Source organism: Denticeps clupeoides, unplaced genomic scaffold (genome assembly GCF_900700375.1).
Source record: "Denticeps clupeoides unplaced genomic scaffold, fDenClu1.1, whole genome shotgun sequence".
Lineage (NCBI taxonomy): Eukaryota > Metazoa > Chordata > Actinopteri > Clupeiformes > Denticipitidae > Denticeps > Denticeps clupeoides.
The window spans coordinates 384,983-406,009 of NW_021630088.1; the positions used below are offsets into that span (position 1 = coordinate 384,983).

A 21,027-nucleotide genomic window follows, 5' to 3' on the forward strand; every position below is an offset into this window, starting at 1 on the left:
TTTAACGCAGGTTTAGTGCATGAATGAACAGCTCTGAAATGAAAAATATATGCATCTATGCCTGATGAGTGGGTCCCACACAGATGATTTGCAAGGTTTATGGGCCAGGCAGCACAGGGTAAACAAACGTTATCCACACCGAACACAGGTCCCCTACCATATGCCGGTTTCCAATACTCCCAGCAAACGGCCGTGGAAGAACATTTTAATGAGCCTTTCAGCTCAGCGATTAAAATAATTATTGCGCTGGGATTTAAACTGCCCGCGCATGCTAACAATGTGGCAGAACTGCGGCTTTTGTCAGGGACAGGTTTTTACCCACCTCTGGTGACTAATCCAGTCGGATGGGGAAAAACGTATTTGAAAGCAGTGTGATGACAGTGCAGATATGAGGTTCATAAGGAAGTTTTGTGGCCGCTGTTGTTTTCCTAATGCCATGGGGCCTTCTGAGTAATGGCCTCCGTAGCTGCTGTTGTCATTCGCTGCGCACTGCACACATAAGCATTTCGCACAAAGCACTCTGTCAAAGAACTGCACATTACAGCCCAGCAAAGACACAATTTTGGACTTTTCTGGGGAGTCAGCTTGTCACAAAGTCAGTTTGAGTACCTATAGCCTTATTGTGCTCCAAGCGTACTGAAGAGAATAGGAGACAATTACATGGATGACAGGTCTAACATCTGTCCTCAGCTATACAAATTTTTTTTTTTATTTGGGATCATGCAAGTAAACTTAATATAACATTTTAAAGACAGAAAATGATATGAAATATTGCATATTGTTCACCATGCTATTTTTAATTGGTGTGTTGGAAATTGAATTATGAGACTTAATATGTGGATGATTTCCTCTTTGTTTAACGTAATCAAGGATAGTAACTTTCAGACCACAAGGGGGCAATATAAATTCTATTTGCCTCATTTGCTAACAGGTACAATCAGACAGTGCCATCTAGTGGTGCTTCCTTAAAACATCTACAGCATTTACCAGAAGCCCTTATCCAGAGCGACTTACAATCATTAGTTACAGGGACAGTCCCCCCCTGGAGCAACTTAGGGTTAAGTGTCTTGCTCAGGGAAACAATGGTAGTAAGCGGGATTTGAACCTGGGTCTTCTGGTTCATAGGCGAGTGTGTTACCCACTAGGCTACTACCTCCCTTAAAACTTCCAGCCTAGTACCCGTTGCAAAATATAGCCTGTCATCCAGTGCTCGAGTTGAGGGGGGATGAAAACAGTGAAAAGAGGAATACAGAGAGACTCAAAGTGCCAGGCTGGGTTGTACCATACCCCTGCTTTTCCCACTCCAGTCAACTACCACGCAACACTGCCTTTTTCCACCATATTCTGACAGGCAACCAATATGTCACATTTAACTCATTTTATATTATAGCTATTGCCAAAAACTGCAATTCTAGTTCAGACCACAAGACATCACATGGTACTATAGGACATTTTAATAATCAATCAGAGTAGTTTATCTATTAAGCTAATATATGAGTTAAGATAAGATCAACCTTTAATAGTCCCACAAGTTGGAAATTCCATTTGTTACAGCAGAAAGTGGATAGAAACAGAAGTAATAGCAGCAAAAACAGAGGTAAATAGCAGCATCAAAAAATAAATATGTATATGTATATATCTACAAATGTACAATTGAGATCTACACATGTGCAATGGGGAAAGTAATGGGTAAAATGGGTAAAGTGTACACCTGAACAGTTGGTAAATTACCGTGATGTATTTGAAGTGTGTGTTTGTTTGTCTGTGTGTGTGGTCAACTGTGAGGTCTTTGTTATAGAGTCTGTCAGCAGTTGGAGGTGAAGACCTTCTGAACCTCTCCTTCCCACATCGTGGGTGCATTAGCCTGCCACTGAAGGAGCTGTTGGGAGATGTTGTCCAACAGGGACGACAGCTTAGCCACCATTCTCCTGTCACTCACCACCTCCACTGGGTCCAGAGGGTATCCTAGAACAGAGCCGGCCCTCCGGATCAGCCTGTTTAGTCTCTTTCTGTCCCAAGCGCTTCCCCAGCAGACCACATCGTAAAAGATGGCCGATGCCCCTACAGAGTCATAAAAAGTCTTCAGGGGTGGCCCCTGTACTCCAAAAGACCTGAGCCTCCGCAGCAGGTACAGCCTGCTCTGCCCTTTTTTGTAGAGAGCATTTGTGTTATGAGTCCAGTCCAGTTTATTGTTCAGAGTCCCCACTTGAAAAAATACTGATTTATTGAGGCACGAAAAGCCTTGTGTTCCCAGTTCCCAATTGGTATTCCTAGCCTCCCACGTTGGCCGCGTTATATTTAAGCTTATCTCTGATTACTTTCCACAGCTTTTCTTTATTCACTTCTTCGGTTATTGGTTCTACCATCCTCCATCCATCCCACACTGTCAATTTGAGCAGCTCTTCATCTCTTATCTACTCTCTTCAGTTTATTCCCAAAGGTTTCCTTCATATCCATCTTTCTAGACATGGAATTACTATTCTTTTCTTCTGCTGCTTTGAGTGTCCATGTCTCAGCTCCATGTGTTGAGGTAACTGCCGTGTTCTTCGGCAACATCCCTTCGGCCTTTACAATCAGCGGTTACAGGGACAGTCCCCTCCTAGGGACAGTCAGGGTTAAGTGTCTTGCTCTTGGACACGATGGTAGTAAGTGGGGTTTGAACCTGGGACTTTGTGATCTTCTGGTTTGTAGGCAAGTATCTTACCCACTAGGCTACTAACACCCACATCTACATCTCTTTCTACTGATTCTGTCACAGCTCTTTACCATTTGAGGAGTCTTCTTTTTCTTCAAAATCCACATCATCTTTCCAGCGTTTTACTTGTTGCCACTCTGTCCATCATTATCCAAAGCCTGTGTGCTGCGTGCCAGAGTCATCAGCATGCCTGACATATTCCGGATCAGACTTTCTCCAACTCTTACTTCTGACATTCCTCCGGCGACTCCCCTCATGAGCATCTGAGTGTTCAGATTAAACGCAGGCGCTGCCTTTTTACCTTTTTTACAAGGTTCCGTGTTCCCTGCTGCTGTCTGAACTCTCTCTGTCTGATCCAGATTCAGTCTAGCTATCCCGATCCACCCCATCCCCCTGATCGTGCCCATCACCAGCCGTGTCAGAGGCCTTCACGTTGTCAGTGGTACACTTCTTCTCTCTCGACCTTCGTATACATACATCCTCTATTCCACCGCGAGCTCCTTTGTTCCCCCTGAATTCAATCCTCTCCACTTCCTTGCCGCCTTTGCTTCCCTTGCCTGTCTCACTGTGAGGCTGCCAGTATCTTCTCAAAACCCTCCTCCGCTCTTTAATATGATCTGACGTTGCTCATGCAATGCAGGTCGTTCGTTCGAGTTCGGCCATGAACTCCTCATTGACTTCATTCCTCAGTTCCGCAGTTGAATTGGTCTACCTCTCTTAATTACCTAGCATTTTCCATGTGCATTTGAGGCTCATATCGTCTCATAATGAACCAAGATAGGTGACCCATGGTCTGACTTGCAGATTATGTATGTCTGTCTTGGTGTTTTAATCACCAAGGGGATGGTTTTGGGGGTAACCAACATGTGTCCCAATGATCCCAATAGTAGGATCCATGAGAGAAATTTGTATTAGTTGTATAAGACCGTAGGGGGTTCATGTTCATTGCATGATTATAGGTTTGTATAGATTTTGTTTTATGCCATTGGTTCATAAGATAGTATTCGTTTCTTCTGCCTGTTGATGCAGGCATGAAAGCAGTAGTACCTTTTTTACAGGTACTCCCATGTAGGTGATAGATTTTACAAACCAAGAAATGCTCATTTTGTTACAGGTAAGCCAATTTTAGGTGATGTAAAAAAAAAAGGGCAGTTCTACAAGTTGCCCTAGGAATGCCTACAACCTAAAATGGCCATTCCTGTAACAAAATGGGCATTTCTTGTATTGTAAAAAAATGTCTATCACCTTCATGGGAGTACCTGTAAAAAATGGGGGCGTTTCTTGTACTGTAAAAGAAACGCCTATCACCTAAATGGGTGTTCCTGTAAAAAACAAAATGGGCGTTTCTTGTATTGTAAAAGAAATGCCTATCACCTCAAATGGGCGTTTCTCTAACAAAATAGGCATTTCTTGTGCTGTAAAATAAATGCCTATCACCTAAAATGGGCGTTTCTCAAAAAAGATGGGCGTTTCTTGTACTGTAAAATAAATGCCTATCACCTTAAATGGGCGTTTCTCTAACAAAATAGGCGTTTCTTGTGCTGTAAAATAAATGCCTATCACCTAAAATGGGCGTTTCTCTAACAAGATGGGCGTTTCTTGTACTGTAAAAGAAACGCCTATCACCTAAAATGGGCGTTTCTTGTACTGTAAAAGAAACGCCTAACACCTAAAATGGGCGTTCCTCTAACAAAATGGGCGTTTCTTGTATTGTAAAAAAAATGTCTATCACCTTCATGGGAGTACCTGTAAAAAATGGGGGCGTTTCTTGTACTGTAAAAGAAACGCCTATCACCTAAATGGGTGTTCCTGTAAAAAACAAAATGGGCGTTTCTTGTATTGTAAAAGAAATGCCTATCACCTCAAATGGGCGTTTCTCTAACAAAATAGGCGTTTCTTGTGCTGTAAAATAAATGCCTATCACCTAAAATGGGCGTTTCTCTAACAAGATGGGCGTTTCTTGTACTGTAAAAGAAACGCCTATCACCTAAATGGGTGTTCCTGTAAAAAAGGGGGCGTTTCTTGTACTGTAAAAGAAATGCCTATCACCTCAAATGGGCGTTTCTCTAACAAAATAGGCGTTTCTTGTGCTGCAAAATAAATGCCTATCACCTAAAATGGGCGTTTCTCTAACAAAATAGGCGTTTCTTGTGCTGTAAAATAAATGCCTATCACCTAAAATGGGCGTTTCTCAAAAAAGATGGGCGTTTCTTGTACTGTAAAATAAATGCCTATCACCTCAAATGGGCGTTTCTCTAACAAAATAGGCGTTTCTTGTGCTGTAAAATAAATGCCTATCACCTAAAATGGGCGTTTCTCTAACAAGATGGGCGTTTCTTGTACTGTAAAAGAAACGCCTATCACCTAAATGGGTGTTCCTGTAAAAAAGGGGGCGTTTCTTGTACTGTAAAAGAAATGCCTATCACCTCAAATGGGCGTTTCTCTAACAAAATAGGCGTTTCTTGTGCTGCAAAATAAATGCCTATCACCTAAAATGGGCGTTTCTCTAACAAAATAGGCGTTTCTTGTGCTGTAAAATAAATGCCTATCACCTAAAATGGGCGTTTCTCAAAAAAGATGGGCGTTTCTTGTACTGTAAAATAAATGCCTATCACCTCAAATGGGCGTTTCTCTAACAAAATAGGCGTTTCTTGTGCTGTAAAATAAATGCCTATCACCTAAAATGGGCGTTTCTCTAACAAGATGGGCGTTTCTTGTACTGTAAAAGAAACGCCTATCACCTAAAATGGGCGTTTCTTGTACTGTAAAAGAAACGCCTATCACCTAAAATGGGCGTTCCTCTAACAAAATGGGCGTTTCTTGGGCGCTATCTGAATTGCTGTGGTTTTCATCAATTAGTCGCCTTCGTGTTGTACTGGTCAGATGGAACCTCAGATTAATAAATGTTTTAATAAATTACGTGTCACTTGGCATTTTCCTACGATAATAAATACATGAAGTAAATGGAGACCATGCGTCAGGCAGCCCGAGCCCGGAGGGCAGAGTTGAGTTGAAGTGAACACGCACTTCCTGACGACGGCGGAAAGGCGCAGGCGAGCCGTGGAAGCCGTAACTTTAAAAGTGCCCAACACGGGAGGCCAGATGGGCCTGGGGAAAGTCGACTCGGACCCCGCGCCTGGGCTCTGCTCCGTCCGCCGCGCTGCTCTTCCCGCGGCCGAGTGAGGCCCATGTCCGACGGCGCCAGCGACAGCTGCCTGTGCCTGGGCTCTCCGGCGCCTTCACGTCGCGCCCCGGGTCGCGGGATGGCGGCGGCTTAAAGTCCCCGGCACCGGCCTTCGTTTCCTCGGACGCCCGGGATATGAGCGGCTTTCCCGCGGCGAGGCCGTAGCAGACCTGCTAGCATTAGCCGCCTAGCCACTTTATGCTAACTTTCCAAAGTACTTTTTTTTTTTTACGATCAAGCCGACACTCGCTGCGTTTTTCTAAACTTTATATTACTTTAGATTACATGTCGGCCTTTTATTTCCCACCATAATAACAAAAAAAACGTTGTGGGGTTTTTTTGTTTTGTTTTTTTTTGCTCCGTTGTTAATGAGACGCTAGCAACTTCAGCTAGCCGGCTAGCAATGTCCGTCCCCTCCGCAGATATGCTGGAAACTCCGCCGGGGTATCCGTTCGAGGAGATCGACTACGCGGACATCGAGGTGGAGGAGGTAAGGCGGAAAAAAAGGGTGAAGCGTTGCTCCGGTTGGTCGCGTTTCTAGCCGCCGTACGCGCAGCGGACGCCGCGGGTGTAAAGATCGCCCTTAACCGCCCCAAACTCGGGACAAATACGATCGTGTAAATGTCGCGTCGGAATTGTGGTGACGGTGGTGTTTTTTCCGTTTGTAGGTGGTCGGCAGAGGTGCCTTCGGGGTGGTTTGCAAAGCCAAATGGAAAGGCAAGGATGTCGCAATCAAGACCATAGAAAGCGAGTCTGAAAGGAAGGCGTTCTTGGTGGAGGTAAACCTCGATGTCAACGATTTTCAATCGTTATTAATTTTGTTACTGTGATTTTTATTATTCTCGGCAGGGCGACACGCCTGCTCCTGTATTCGGTTTGAGTTACGTTTTTTTTTTTTTTCTTTTCTCCTCCCCATCCTCTCAAGCCCCAACTACATTTTACATTTACATTTATGGCATTTACCAGACGCCCTTATCCAGAGCGACTTGAAATCAGTAGTTACAGGGACAGTCCCCCCCCTGGAGACACTCAAGTGTCTTGTTCAGGGACGCGAAGGTAGTAAGTGGGATTTGAACCTGGGTCTTCTGGTTTGTAGGCGAGTGTGTTGCCCCACTAGGCTACTACCACCCAATGACGATTTGTTGGTAGTGATAAATTATTTTACATTTTTGGGGGAAAAGTGGCCCTAACCCTGCACTCCTCCGCCAGCTTCGGCAGCTCTCGCGCGTCAACCACCCCAACATCGTGAAGCTGTACGGCTCCTGCAGCAACCCGGTAAGGCCGGCATCATCCTCCCCACCAGACCTTTATCTTTATTTTTTTACTTTGTTATTATGGCGTCCGGCGTTGATCTGCCCTGTGACCCCCCCACTTCCAGGTGTGTCTGGTCATGGAGTACGCGGAGGGAGGATCCCTGTACAACGGTGAGTTTCTGGCCGAGCGCGGTGGATTATTTAATCACTCAGGCCGACGTTTCGTGTCATGATGTCAATATCCAGTCTGTTCCTCGGCGTACCTTCCTGCGGCCATTAAAAACCTGGAAAAGTAGTGGAATTTGGAAAGTTTTGGAATACGACATAAACATATGAAGTTCTGGAAAAGTCATTGAAATCTGTTTGACACACGAATGTATAATGACGTACGTAGTTCTTGTAAAAAAAGGTCTGTAGTATCTCTGCTGGCTTTACGTAGTGAGCTGCGTCGCTTCCGTATTCCAGAACTGCTTTTTAAAAGTCGTGTTAATTACAGCTGATGGTCTGTTACTCAAGCTGTGCAAACTTGGAGGAAGAAATGCTGCTTTTCAGGGTTGCCATACGTTTAGTTTAACAATATTTTGCCAATTCTTTTCTTTCCCCCTTTCTTCCTTTCAAATTTGCGGACATGTCAGACAACGTATGGTCACAAAACGTTGCCTTAGAGTAAACGAGAGTAAAAGTCATGGAAATTGTGGAGAAAATTTATGACTAAATATCTCTTTTTTTTAACTCTATTGAGAAGTTTAGGTCGGTGCAAGTGCAGTTATTGTCATTGTGATGCACAGCATACAGTGACACAGTGAAATGTGTGGTCTGCATTTAACCTTGATCAAGGGAACCTCGGTGGCACCTTGACAGTTCGGGATTCGAACCGGCGGCCTTGCAATTACGAGTCCCCTTACTTAACAGCTCGGCAGCCACTGCCTCAATGTGACTAACCACAGCTTAATCATGAAATTTTATTGACTAATGAAAATGAGACTAAATATGGTTTACAAGATTAATTTTCGTTGATGAAAATGAGACCTTTAATCACGCTATAATATCATGTTTTCATCTCCCAAGGTAATAATAATATAATATCCTTGTTTTTGGGGAAACCCACTTCATAATTGAAAGCAAATGTTCTACTAGGTATATGTACTGTATTGTCTGCGTTAAATAGAATTGCATTAAAAAAAAAAAAATATCAATTTTCATTGACTATTTTAGTCTAGTTTTAGTCATCAGTTCTTGTTGACTAAAACTAGACTTAAATATTATTGTTTCCTATCAGAACTGAGTGTTTCTAAATGACCGTAAACTTTTGAAAGGGTGCGTATGTGTATATTTTTGTTTAGCATTTGTGTGGTAGCCTCTGTGTGTGTGTGTGTGTGTGTCTGACTGTGTTCTCTGTTCACAGTGCTGCATGGTGCCGAACCCCTCCCCCATTACACGGCATCCCATGCCATGAGCTGGTGTTTACAGTGCTCCCAGGGAGTCTCCTATCTCCATGGCATGAAGCCGAAGGCTCTCATTCACAGGGACCTCAAGCCACCCAAGTACGCTCCTCCTGACGTTCTCCCCCTCGTCCTCCTCGACTGCTAAATTGCTAACCACGCCTCGTCCTGTGCCTTTTTTGTTTTTTTCCTGGATCATATCACTGTGTGTGTGCATGCTGGGTGTGAGTCTACACTGAGTGTTGTCATGCACAGCATCACCTGCTACTTGTCTACGTGTTTAGTGCGTGACCTCCCCGGCGTTATTTATTAGGCTCTGATGGTTAAGAGTCCCTGGCATGGCCAGCTGGTTCATTTCCTAGAGGCCTGAGTTCCTGGGAAGAGCCGGGTCACGATGACCGCTTGTGACCTTTTTATTCCTTTTATTTAATTATTTATTTATTTATTTAGATTATTGTTTGTTTGTTTGTTTGTTTTTCTTGCTCAGCCTCCTCCTCGTAGCCCACGGCACGGTGTTGAAAATCTGCGACTTCGGGACGGCGTGCGACATCCAGACGCACATGACCAACAATAAAGGCAGCGCGGCGTGGATGGCGCCCGAGGTGTTCGAAGGCGAGTATGAAATCGCTTGGGGGGCGGGGGCGCCAGACATTATCTCTCGGCCTGGACGGTGGCGCGAGAGCGTGCCAGCTGGACGCCGGTCTCCGCGCCATGCCGGCGGCGTAATTTACTGTCTCGCCACAGGTGACGCCGGCTATCAACAACATTTCACGGTTAGCTGATCGAATATGCGTGTTGCATCTAGTGATGTGTTGGTCGCAAAAACCAAAACTCCTCCTGCCAGAGAGAGAGAGAGAGTTTTTATTTATTTATTTTTTTTGGGTGAAACTGCACAGAATTGGCCAACTTCATCGAGCAGGAGGGGAGGGGCTGCGCTTCGGCTTCTTTTAGTCTTTCTCTCGCGAGGATTTTGTACCATGTGGCGGCCGGTGACATTTTGAAGTGCCCGCTGATGTCGGAGGGCAAAAAAAAAAAAACGCACCCACAGACAAATACAGTAATCGCATGCGCAGAAATGGGACATGCGTGTTAAATAAGTGACTGCGGGCTCTACAAATAACCTCCATCGGCACATGACGACTGTACACCCATCTGTGCAGTGGGTGGGAAAAAATAAAAATAAAAATATTCAACCTTCCCAAAATTCCCAAATTGAGATGGTTTGGTTTTTGTACCTTAAAATTCATTAATCTTTACCATGCTACAAGCCATGTAATTAATACAAATTTGATGTAATGTAAACTTTGTATGTTTGTCACTCATTTCACTTTATTATTTTACATTTAAATTAATTATTTCCAAAAAAATAAGCAGTAAAATCCATTCAAAGTCCCTTCGTTGGCTAAATTCACGAGTCTGGCTTGTAAAGGTTTTATTTATAGTGTTTAAATGCTGCCCATCACTTGAGGGTTCTAGATTCTGTAGGTTCTCTGTAGGGTTACTGGCCCTGAGACCTTATTATTCTTAATATTTTCAGTGTAGTACATTGTAGGTGTGTTAGGTGTATGTCAGTGAACGACTGTCAATAATGCACAATTGTATATTGAATATGAAAAAATTCTCTCATGTAAACTAGTTTAAACTTGGTCTGTCGTAAAGGATATATTTAGAGTTTTTCCAGTTTTGGAGAAATATATATATAATTTCTTTTTTTTTTTCTTTTTTTTTAAGGAATACTTTTATCATTTTCCAGGCATTCCAGAGTTTTGGTCTTTTTTTTTTATTTTTTATTATTTTTTTTTTTTCATTCTTTCGGGAGGAGCTCTGCTGTCTACGTTCATGTGAGCGCCGTTATTGCCTCATAATATCCAGCAACCATAACACAACATAGCAAATTCCACTGGTGACAAAGTTTTCCCCCCTTCAAGATAAATGAAAGCATTACGATTTAATGCTTCAATTCCCACAGCAACTAATGTACTTCATTGTACAGAACCAATTTAAAAGCACCCCCTCCATCGTGGGGTCAGGAGGAGCCGTAAATTAGGAATTAGTCATTATCTTGTTTGTTGAGGGAGCAACGCGACTCCCACGCAATTAAACAACTTTCCTCCCCGAGACCCCGGACTGCTCGGCGCTCATTTGCATCACTGACAAAACAAATTATCCGAAGGCCCCGGCGCTTCGGAGAGCACCTCCACCGCGCGCAGCGCTAATTTAACGTCTTGGGAAAATCGCCGCCGTGGTTTACCCCTCCCTTCTTCCGTGTCCTGACGTGGTGCTGTTTTTGTGTGTGTGTGTGTGTGTGTGTGTGTGTGTGTGTGTGTGTGTTTGCAGGCAGCAACTACAGCGAGAAGTGCGACGTGTTCAGCTGGGGCATCATTCTCTGGGAGGTGATCACGCGCAGGAAGCCCTTCGACGAGATCGGCGGCCCCGCCTTCCGCATCATGTGGGCCGTGCACAACGGTGAGTCGGGCGCGGCGGCGCGCCGGGGCGCTGACCTGTCAGTCATGTCCCAGACTGCCGCCTCCTCCGCAACGGTTGCCTTCGCGGAATGAAAAAGGGGCGCCTGCGGGGAAACAAAATGAATTTACGGGCTAATGGAGCGACAGCAATTAGCAGGCCTCACCTGTGCGCCGCGGTGGCTCCGGCTCTGAAAGCGTCGGGGCGGAATGTTCATTCGGGCGGACTTTAAATCTGGAGCGATGCGGTATTTATCAGACACCCTTATCCCGAGCGACTTACAGTCAGTAGTTACAGGGACAGTCCCCCCCCGGAGACACTCAGGGTTAAGTGTCTTGCTCAGGGACACGATGGTAGTAAGTGGGGTTTGAACCTGGGTCTTCATAGGTGAGTGTGTTACTCACTAGGCTACTACCACCTACCAATAAACTGAAACTGACTTGAATGTGAATATGAAATTATAAAAGACAACAGAAGACCATGGGCAAACACATCTCAAGTCGTCCCCACTTACAGATTGAACTTGGTTGTACTGAAAAGTCCATTAACCATGAAACTTGAGCATGTGTGTTGTCCTCAACGGAAAACTGAAACGGGCAAATCAAACGAAGACTCGTATACGGTCATCTGTGTGTTTTAAAGAAGTCTTACGGTCATTAAAAACCGGGAATTTTCCAGGATTTGAAACGTTTTGGAATATTAGATTAGATTCAACTTTATTGTCATTACACATGTACAAGTACAGGGCAATGAAATGTAGTTTAGGTCTAACAATATGAAGTAAGCACTGTCGTTGTAATCTGATTGACACATGAATGTTTAACGAAGTCCATAGTTTCCGTAAGACTGTGAGAACCACATCACGTAGTGAACCACATCACGTGGTGGTGCGTGCGTTGCTTCCATATTCCAGAACTTTCTCAGCCACGTGTCTCCTTTTCAAAGTCTAGTGAATTACAGCTGGTGATCTGATGCCCAAACATGATTGGTCCGTTTTACTCTGCTCGGGCTGCGCAAACTTGGAGGAAGAAACACTGTGGTTTAAGTTCCTTCACTTTGAAGGTCTGCTAGATGTGCAACAAGTGAAAGTGATGTGATTGTCATTGTGAAACACAGCACAGCGAAACGTGTCCTCTGCATTTAACCATCACGCTTGGTGAGCAGTGGGCACCATGACAGGCGCCCGGGGACCAGTGTATGGGGACGGTGCTTTGCTCGGTGGAACCATGGCAGTTTGGGATTTGACCCTCAATGCCTTCACCCTCAGGGACCCGCCCACCTCTCATCAAGAATCTGCCCAAGCCCATTGAGAGTCTGATGACCCGCTGCTGGTCCAAAGATCCTTCCCAACGTCCCTCCATGGAGGAGATTGTGAAGATCATGACCCACCTCATGAAGGTACTGGCCCGCGAGGGCCCTGCCGACGGACGTGATTGCGACGTCAGCCAAAATTGCCCCCCCCTGCTCACGGCTCAATGTTTCCACAGTACTTTCCGGGTCACGAGGAGCCCCTGCAGTACCCCTACCAGTATACAGACGAAGGCCAGAGCAGCTCCGCCACCAGCACAGGTACGACTCCTCAGCGATGTGCGTCTTGCGCCTGGGGGTGGTGGGACAAACCCCCAAAAATCTCGTAACTGTAGTAACTGTGTGTTTATGTACTGGTCGGTCACTACAGAATTGTATTTTTTTGGAGTATTGTTGAGGCTTGAAATTGGTCTCTTGATAACTTTCCTTTAAAAATGAGTACATTTCAGTTTTTTTGTTTATTTTGCTGTGTAGTTATGTGAAAGTGGGAAATTTTGGTTTTTGTATATCTGCGATGTAGGAGGCTCGTTCGCAGACTACACCAACAGGAGCGATGCCAACATGGAGCACGGCGACTCGCCGGGAAACAACGACACCATCAAGAGCATGGAGACGAAGTACACGCCGTTCAAGCCCAAGGTAGTTCAGCAGATTAAATGGGGACGAAGGGGACACCGTTTGAGCATCAGCGTCACAGCCGCCATTTCCCTCCGCTCCGTTGCCAGGCGGAGACTTTGCGACCCGGCCTGTCCAGACGGGGCAGCGTGGAGAGCTTGTCGGTGAGGAATCAGTGCCTGTCCTCCGCCGACGGCAAGCGAATGAGTGCAGACCTGAGCGAGCTGGAGCCCAAGATGGCCTTCGCTCCTCCAGGTAACACGCGCACACGACCTCGGCACAAGGCCGACTCCCTTAACGTCGTTGACGTGTCCTTAACACGAGGGCATTCCAGCAAATCCGAACCTCTGGCTTGGCCCGAAAGCCTTCGCTCAGGAAGAAGAAGCAAGGCTTCCATCCGTGTTTACGGGCCAAGGACCCTTCCAGGTCCTCCGCACAGATACAACAAACAAGTACATTTCCAGATAGCTTCTGTGCAGCTAGGCGTCTGCTGAGCGATAATTAAAGTGGGATTTTTCTTGTTTAATTCCCCCTTTTGTGTTTTTATGATTGTATTTTTTTTTTATTTATTTATTTTTTTGTACGTTTCAATTGACCTCCCGTCCGTGCAAATCCATTGCAACTAATGTTGTTTCCTGTGTTCAGCGATCCGAACTGTGACTTTCTGCAGTCATTTTTAAACACGCTCACCCGTTCTCTGATTTGGTAACTCTCTTACTACGCTGCCCTGAGATCATTTGAGCAAAGCCATGGCGTCCGTCACTTTCTGGGCCCCTACACTTCACCTTCACGTGGTCCCATCAGCTTCGTGAGCCAAGAGCGCATGTGCCACGCCCAGTTGCAACCCACCTGCTGCTGCTGCTGCTGCTGCTACTACTGTGCATGTTTTTTTTTTTGTCGTGCATGTCCATCAGAGTGCCAAAGAGAGGTGGAGGGAGGCAGAGGGCGGCAAGAGGGGTGGCCTTGCATGCTTGTCCACGTGGCAGTGCGTGTGTGTGCGTGCGCGGGGGTGTATGTGTGCGGGTATGTACGTGTATGTATGTGTGTTTTTGCAGCACGCCCCCAGTATAAACGAGGCCACCGTAAAACGGCGTCCTTTGGCACCATTCTGGATGTCCCCAAGATCGTCGTCACAGGTACCGGCAGCGCGCCGCCAGGCTTCTGGTGCCTGGCCATCTGGCTCTAACCCCCAAGCCCCCGGCCGAAGGGCTCCTCTGAGCCGGGTCTGCAGTGGCTGTTACTCCAGGCTGACGTTTTATTCAAATTAATTAAGTCAAATTGAGCTCAATGTGGTCATCATTTTAGTTACAGGATTACAGATGGTTCATTGTGTCAATATGGGAAATTAATTGAAGCTTTTAAAAATAAATTTTTGGAAAAGATCTGATTGACACATGAACGTTTAGCATTAAGCATGTGGTTCCCGTAAGACAGCGTAGGAAACTACGTTTAAAAATACAATGTTTAATATGGTGAGAAATTTGCCTTCGAGTAGAGCAAGTCATGGAAATTATTTTCTAAAAGGCGTAAGAACCATGTAAATTGAAGATTTCTGGCTCTAGGACTAATAATAATGATAAATTGCAGAATAAATTGAAAGTTTGCCTAATTGATAGGGAAAAATGTGCACACACACACACAAAAAAAAAACAGAAAATGAAGTAAAACCAGCATTCATCTTCAGTCGAACCATGCAAATGAGATCAAAAACGTAAACATTTTTAACATGTCCATTCCACGTTAATCCCATATGTGGACATCTGAACGTAAACTTGGAGTAACCCCCCCACTCAAACTCGTTTCCTTTCCTTCCCTTGTGTGGTGGTAGAGAACTCGAGGCAGGCACATGAGTTACTGCGGCGCAAAACCGCGGCCACAAGGTGGCGGTAAAGAGACAGTAAATACATTTTAAAATATTCCAGTTTCATCACCAGACGCTGGTCATAATGAAGTGATGATCGTGTTCAATTGCCCTCTGGGCCCTGGTGGAGAGTTCAGCGTTCCTGTTTGTAACTCATGACCCTGCCTGCCAGCTTGTCTCTGGCTTTGCTGGAATTTCGAATAAACTGGAGGAATTAATTGGCTTGTTGCTCTGAATTTGTTTGTCCTTGTCTCTTGTTGCGTAAAGGGCATTGAGAAAGCTCGGCTTTTACTCTCTCCTTTTTTTTTATTTTTTTTTTTTTATTATTATTTCTTTTCCCCATTCATTTAAATAATTCTTTAAATCCATTTTGATTCATTTCTTTTGCGTTGAGGGTAATTGCTACCATTACCTTGCTGAGAAAGAGGAAGGAATTGGGGTCGGTAAAGTTTAGGCAAGACAGAAGCCACTGCTCTTTCTGGAATGGATCTGCATGGAGTGTATTGGGAGTTTTAATAATATGGGTTTGTATTAATTAATTGTTTGTGCATGATCCCCCCCCCCTTCAAATCTTTAAATCAAAGCGACTTTGCACAAAATTAGAGTCGGGTCTGGAATTTTTCTTTCTGATCTAATCTAATGTTGGGAGTTTGGGGGTTATTTCTGAATAAATGTATGCTTTATATAGTTGTCAGTTGATCAGCCTCTGCCTTCTAGAGCAGTCAGCCTTTTTTTTTTATTTTTATTTTTTTATTACTCTATAAATATTCTAAAGTCCACAGAAAATGTAGAAACAGCTGATATTCAATGCTGTGTACGATCACATTATATTAATAATTCAATTTTGGTCAATTTAAATACAAATATATTGATATTTGATGATATTTTATCAATACAGGGAAATATCACCACATGATATCACTATATATTGCTGTATCAATATTTTCTAACACCCCTACTTTCACTTTCTTTGTAAAAAAAATAAATTACATTTTATAATTTACTGCGGTAAAAGAAGCTAAATGTCTCTAAGCATAAGTGTGAAAAATGCTGCAGAAGGTCTGGAGCGTCGTGTGTCCATCAGCTCTTCGTTTATGTTCCTCCGTGGCTCCGGAGGGCTTCTTCTCCCCAACCACCACCATCTGACTGTCCTGCTCCTCTCTCCCCTGCTCTCTGTCCCTCCTGTCCCCTGCTCAGCCTCCTGCGAGCCACAGAGACGCAGGTCTGTCCAGGACCTCCCGGCGGTGGGCGCCGAGTCCAGCCAGGTAAGGTTGATGGTGACGAGGACGACTCGTTTATTCTTGTGACGTGGTGTGTTGTGCGCTGCGGGGAGAAGGGACGTCTCGTGTTGCGACTCTGAGACTCCGGCAATTGCTGGCAGGGTGACGGCCGATATTGACAGCTCTGTGAAGGGAGTTCCCATAGTTCTCAAACGTGTCCGCCGCTGTTTACACGAGTATGCGGGTCGCTCGGAGTTCACCCCGCAGCAGGAGTCTCAACCGAGCCGACTTGCATGCTTGTTTTCTCAAACCTGATTGGCTCCCGCCAGGTTACGGTTCCGCCGATTATTCTGAGTCCCGTTTAGATGGAGCTCTCTGATTGGCTGTGCCGTCGATTAACCACGCTCTTGTCCAATTGCAGGGAAGCAGGAGCGGCAGCAGGTCTTCCAGCCCCAGCGTGAGGATGGTCACGTCAGACAAACCAGGCAAGAGCTTCTGTCCCGCTGTACACGGCACAAGAAATATTACCAAAGACAGTAACACTATCACTTTTTTTATATAACCATGGTAACGTTCCCCTAAAATAGGGTTTATACCTTGTGGTACGACACTACAAACCAGATGGTTCAGGGAATTTCTGGAATATCAAGGAAATTCAGTAAAGGTATTCCCAGGCAGGGAAAGTCAGTGAAATTGATCATTTGGGTGTCAAGTGAGGGAATTTTCAGGGACTTTTGTTAATAGTTTGTTATAGTGTAGTAGCCAAAACCTGACTTAAGCGTCTTTGTTCCCACTGAGGGTTTTTTACAGCAGCTTACAATCAGTAGTTACAGGGACAGTCCCCCTCTAAGTGTCTTGCTCAGGGACACGATGGTAGTAAGTGGGGTTTGAACCTGGGTCTTCTGGTTCTGAGGCGAGTGTGTTACCCACACTTGCCAACTCTCCAAATATGCCAGGCAACTTTTAAATTTCAAGATATTGGGCTTGAAATTGAATAATTTAGAGACTGGCTCACCCAAGAGGATGTGAGAGATTGAGTTGAGGTTTTGGTTTGTTCCATTCAACACGCCGAGCTGCCGATATTCAACCGCAATGATGTGAATGCAGTTTTGATTTCTGTAACCACTTTTAAATGCCCTTTTCTGCCCAGCACCCAAACGTTAAATTGGACGTTTCTTTGGAAAAGTCAGGGAGTTTTATGTCTTGATTTAGAGCGGAACCCTGTATTACCATTTGTGTCTGTATTACCTGACCAAGACACTTAACCCTGAGTGTCTCCAGGGGGACTGTCCCTGTAACTACTTGATAATGGCTGGTAAATGCTGTAAATACACTGCTAATAAATAAATAAATAAAGGTAACAGTTCAACAACACAATGCAACTCCAAGTCAGTCGCACTTCTGTGAAATCAAACTGTTCACTTAGGAAGCAACTTCACATACTGTTGTGCAAGTGGCTCAAGTAGTGCAGCTCATCCAGGATGCCACAGCAATGCAAGCTGTGGCAAGAAGTTTTGCTGTGTCTGTCATCGTAGTGTCCAGAACATGGAGGCTCTACCAGGAGACAGATCAGTATAACATCCTCCGGCATGACTGGTTTGTCAGTGGCCCAGTAATGGTGGGGGGGTGGCCATTCCTCCTAATACAAGACCTCATGTTGCCTGGAGTTTGTCTTGCTCCATCCACCAACAGACTGTTTTACCACAGACTGTCCAGGAGTTGGTGGTTGCTTCAGTTCAGGTCTGGGAGGAGATCCCTGAAGAGACCATCCACCCACCTCATCAGGATCATGCCCAGGCATTGTAGGGAGGTCATACAGCCACATGGAGGCCACATACACTGCTGAGCCTCATTTTGACTGGTTTTAAGGACATCAAAGTTGGTTCCGCCTGTAATGTGATTTCCAACTTTAATGACGCAAAATCCAGACCTCCATGGATTGATTAATTTGATTTCCATTAATGTTTTGTGTGATTTTCTTGTCAGGATGTTCAAAAAAAAGTATTTAATAGGAATATTTCATTCTTTCAGATCTAGGATGTCTTATTCTTGTATTTTACATAGTGTGTAAAATAATTGTTCTAAAGCATGCAATAATAAGAAAGTGAAGAATTTGTCAGACTTTTAGTAGAATAATTCAGATTTTGTCTTTTGTGGCAGGAGGCGGGACTTGAACTGGTTTCATTAGAGCATTTTTAAATGATCTTTCATCTCATGACACCCGTTCCCCTCCTGCGATTTGACGACTACTGATCACTGTACTGTGTACATTATCATATTAATTGAAGGTCCCACGGTGAAGTGGTGTTTTAGCTCCTTTGTATGGTTGGAATGGAGCGCCACAATCATTAAAAAAAATTATAAATAAATAAATTTGACCATGTCTCCCCAGATACCAACGGCTCCGACAACTCCATACCCATGGCGTATCTCACGCTGGACCACCAACTGCAGGTACGAACCGGTCCCAGAGTTACACCAACTCCCTTAATTACGCTTTAATTGCCTGTTCATAGTACTACTATCTAATTCACCCATCAGAGCACTTCAAATAAAGCGCTGATAATACGTGTGCTGTTCAGAGTAGTGACATTAGCGAACATGCCCCTTTTTTGGCACCGGTAAGACATGGTCCCACAAATTTCCTTCTGTTTATTTATTGATTTGCTTAATGGATTATGAATAATAACTAATACATTCTACAGCACGTTAATTCATAGCTCATTCCCATCTGGGATGTTAACAGGCATTTAATCAACCATCAGCGGCTCTTGTGCTTATTTCCAGCCCCTCGCTCCCTGCCCCAACTCCAAAGAGTCCATGGCCGTGTTCGAGCAGCACTGCAAAATGGCCCAGGAATACCTGAAAGTGCAGACCGAAATCGCCTTGCTGATACAAAGGAAGTAAGTGAAGCTTTCTCTTTTTTTCATCTTTTTTAGGCAACGTTCCTGCAGTGAATGGAGTGTAGTGTATATACAGTGTAATGGACAGTGTTTTGTATTGTTTTATCACACACTAGAAAAGCATAGCATTGCATCTTCAGATGAATTCACGAATTCAGCTCAGATATTTCAGCTCAACCATTCCATTCTAATTTCCATTATCATTCATTCATAATAGGCAATAATTACAGGTTTATGTACTTTTTTTTGCATCTGTAATGAGTTCCAGATGTTGATGCTGTTACTACATGAGTTGAAGTTCCTCTCAGCCAATCACAACGTGACTCATTGGCCGTCATTATTAGACATTAATAACCGAGACCTTAATCAATCAATTTTTTTTATCCTGTGCTGCATAGGATGTCAAGCTGTCATCAGATTTGCCCCCCAAGTGATTTCTAGTGATTTATAGAACATCTGACTGGTCCATGTGCTTTGTCCCATCTTGTATTTACAATTTTTTATTTTATTTTATTTTTTTTTTTTTGGTCTTCCAGGAACGAGCTCATCGCCGAACTGGACCAGGATGAGAAAGATCAGCAGAACACATCCCGTCTGGTGCAGGAGCACAAGAAGCTGCTTGAGGAGAACAAGTCCCTGTCCACCTACTTCCAGAACTGCAAAAAGCAGCTGGATCTGATCCGAGCGCAGCAGCAGAAGAGGCAGGGAACCTCCTGATCTCAACATCCCAACGTCCTTCTCGCCAACCCCTGAAGAGCCCCGCCTGTCATCAAGCTGCTTTTAAAGAGTCACGTGAAACCCCGCGCCTGCTGCCCGCGTTGGTCCGGTCCAGAATCCCCAGTCCTTTCCCGCCACGCCACATGCCATTAGTCCTCAAGAATGTGAAACCGGATGGGCAGTGACCGCAAATCCTGACGTTCAGCCTTCGTCTCATCGCCATGGGACGCGTGTTTTAGTGTTTTAAACTGGGGACGTACCGGGGACATGTCTTGGTCCTCGGTCCCACTCTGTCCGGACGATGGGCCTGGTGGGAGTTCTGCTGGTCAAGTGCACGGACTGCCCATTATTTAGTCCCCCTTGTATCTTTTTACCGTTCCTGAGGTCATTTTCTTAAGCGAGTAGGTCAGTGGATGTGTTACCTGCTTAAGACAAATATGCTTTTATGGGTTTGTTTTTTGTGGGTTTGGAATTTTAATCTATTTCCCCCTAGTATTTTAATCATTTGTTTGTTATAATTCATTTTCATTGTACACCTTGTAGTTCCATCGGTTTTCTTCATGTATGTATGTCTGGATGGACTGATGTCGCGCCCTCTCCTGTATGTTTTATGTACTTTAGTTCACATGTTGCCTTAGATTTTAATTGTATTTACTTGATTGTATTTACTTTTTTTTATTTTATTTTTTTTCGCGCTTACACCTCATTTGACGTCTCATGACGTTTGTGAGGAATTGTGGGGATTTTTCTGTGCAAGTGATTTTTGATTTTTTTTTTTTTTTTTTTTTTTTTAGGAGGCAGGTTTCCAACAATGGTCTGTCCCTGCTGACCTTTCACCTTATATTTTCCCAGCCTAAAATCGTATTTCCGCATCATTTGACTTGTACTGATAAAAAGGTGTCTCATATTTTGCACAATCAGAGGGTTTCTCAGAATCCATCAGTGTTATCTGACCTTTTTTCATATTATTATTTTTATTTTATTTTTTTAAATGAAGCAGTCTATCAATTTCGTTCTTCCCATTTTTTTTTTTTTCTTTCTTTTTGGGGTGTACTGTATTGTGTACTGTATAAATATTTTTTCAGCTGATGATCCGGAGGAGACCACATCATTAAAATAAAAACGCAGTAACTGTTCTGTGTTTTTTTTTTTTTTTTTTTTTTTTTTAAAAAAAAACCCTGCTCCTCTCTTACCCTCAAGACGAGGTCTGTAATTTCCTACCTGGGAGAATGAAGTCTGCTGTGGTGACTGCAGTTAACTTAATACATAAACCCAGTGAACTTAGGCGTTAAAATGGCTCACAACTGTACAAGATCTGCTTTAATCAATCTTGTTTCACCTTTTAAATATATTCACATAAATAACT

General features: G+C 44.2%; 1 protein-coding gene across 3 annotated transcripts; it reads left to right on the forward strand.

The window, feature by feature from the left end:
- The first annotated feature begins 5,581 nt into the window (after window positions 1-5,581).
- LOC114782979 (mitogen-activated protein kinase kinase kinase 7-like) lies at window positions 5,582-20,795 on the forward strand. Of its 3 annotated transcripts, XM_028968626.1 has the most exons (17): window positions 5,582-6,369; window positions 6,548-6,658; window positions 7,089-7,154; window positions 7,258-7,303; window positions 8,538-8,676; window positions 9,062-9,186; window positions 10,912-11,040; window positions 12,305-12,435; window positions 12,525-12,606; window positions 12,866-12,984; window positions 13,071-13,215; window positions 14,016-14,096; window positions 16,019-16,086; window positions 16,463-16,526; window positions 18,434-18,495; window positions 18,829-18,944; window positions 19,481-20,795. In XM_028968626.1, exons 1-17 carry the CDS (start codon window positions 6,283-6,285, stop codon window positions 19,659-19,661), a joined length of 1,752 nt encoding a protein of 583 aa, XP_028824459.1. In that variant the 5' UTR covers window positions 5,582-6,282; the 3' UTR covers window positions 19,662-20,795. The 3 variants fall into 3 exon arrangements, with proteins under 3 accessions (XP_028824459.1, XP_028824460.1, XP_028824461.1); XM_028968627.1 differs by lacking the exon at window positions 14,016-14,096 and having other exon boundaries at window positions 5,583-6,369; XM_028968628.1 differs by lacking the exons at window positions 5,582-6,369; window positions 6,548-6,658; window positions 7,089-7,154; ... (7 more) ...; window positions 13,071-13,215; window positions 14,016-14,096 and adding an exon at window positions 15,202-15,345.
- The last annotated feature ends 232 nt before the right edge of the window (window positions 20,796-21,027 follow it).

Coding starts and splice junctions, on each gene's coding strand:
- LOC114782979 (XM_028968626.1), top strand. CDS start 6,283: ATGTCCGTCCCCTCCGCAGATATGCTGGAAACTCCGCCGGGGTATCCG. Junction 8,677..9,061: donor AGGGACCTCAAGCCACCCAA/GTACGCTCCTCC, acceptor TTTCTTGCTCAG/CCTCCTCCTCGTAGCCCACG. Junction 16,087..16,462: donor TGGGCGCCGAGTCCAGCCAG/GTAAGGTTGATG, acceptor GTCCAATTGCAG/GGAAGCAGGAGCGGCAGCAG.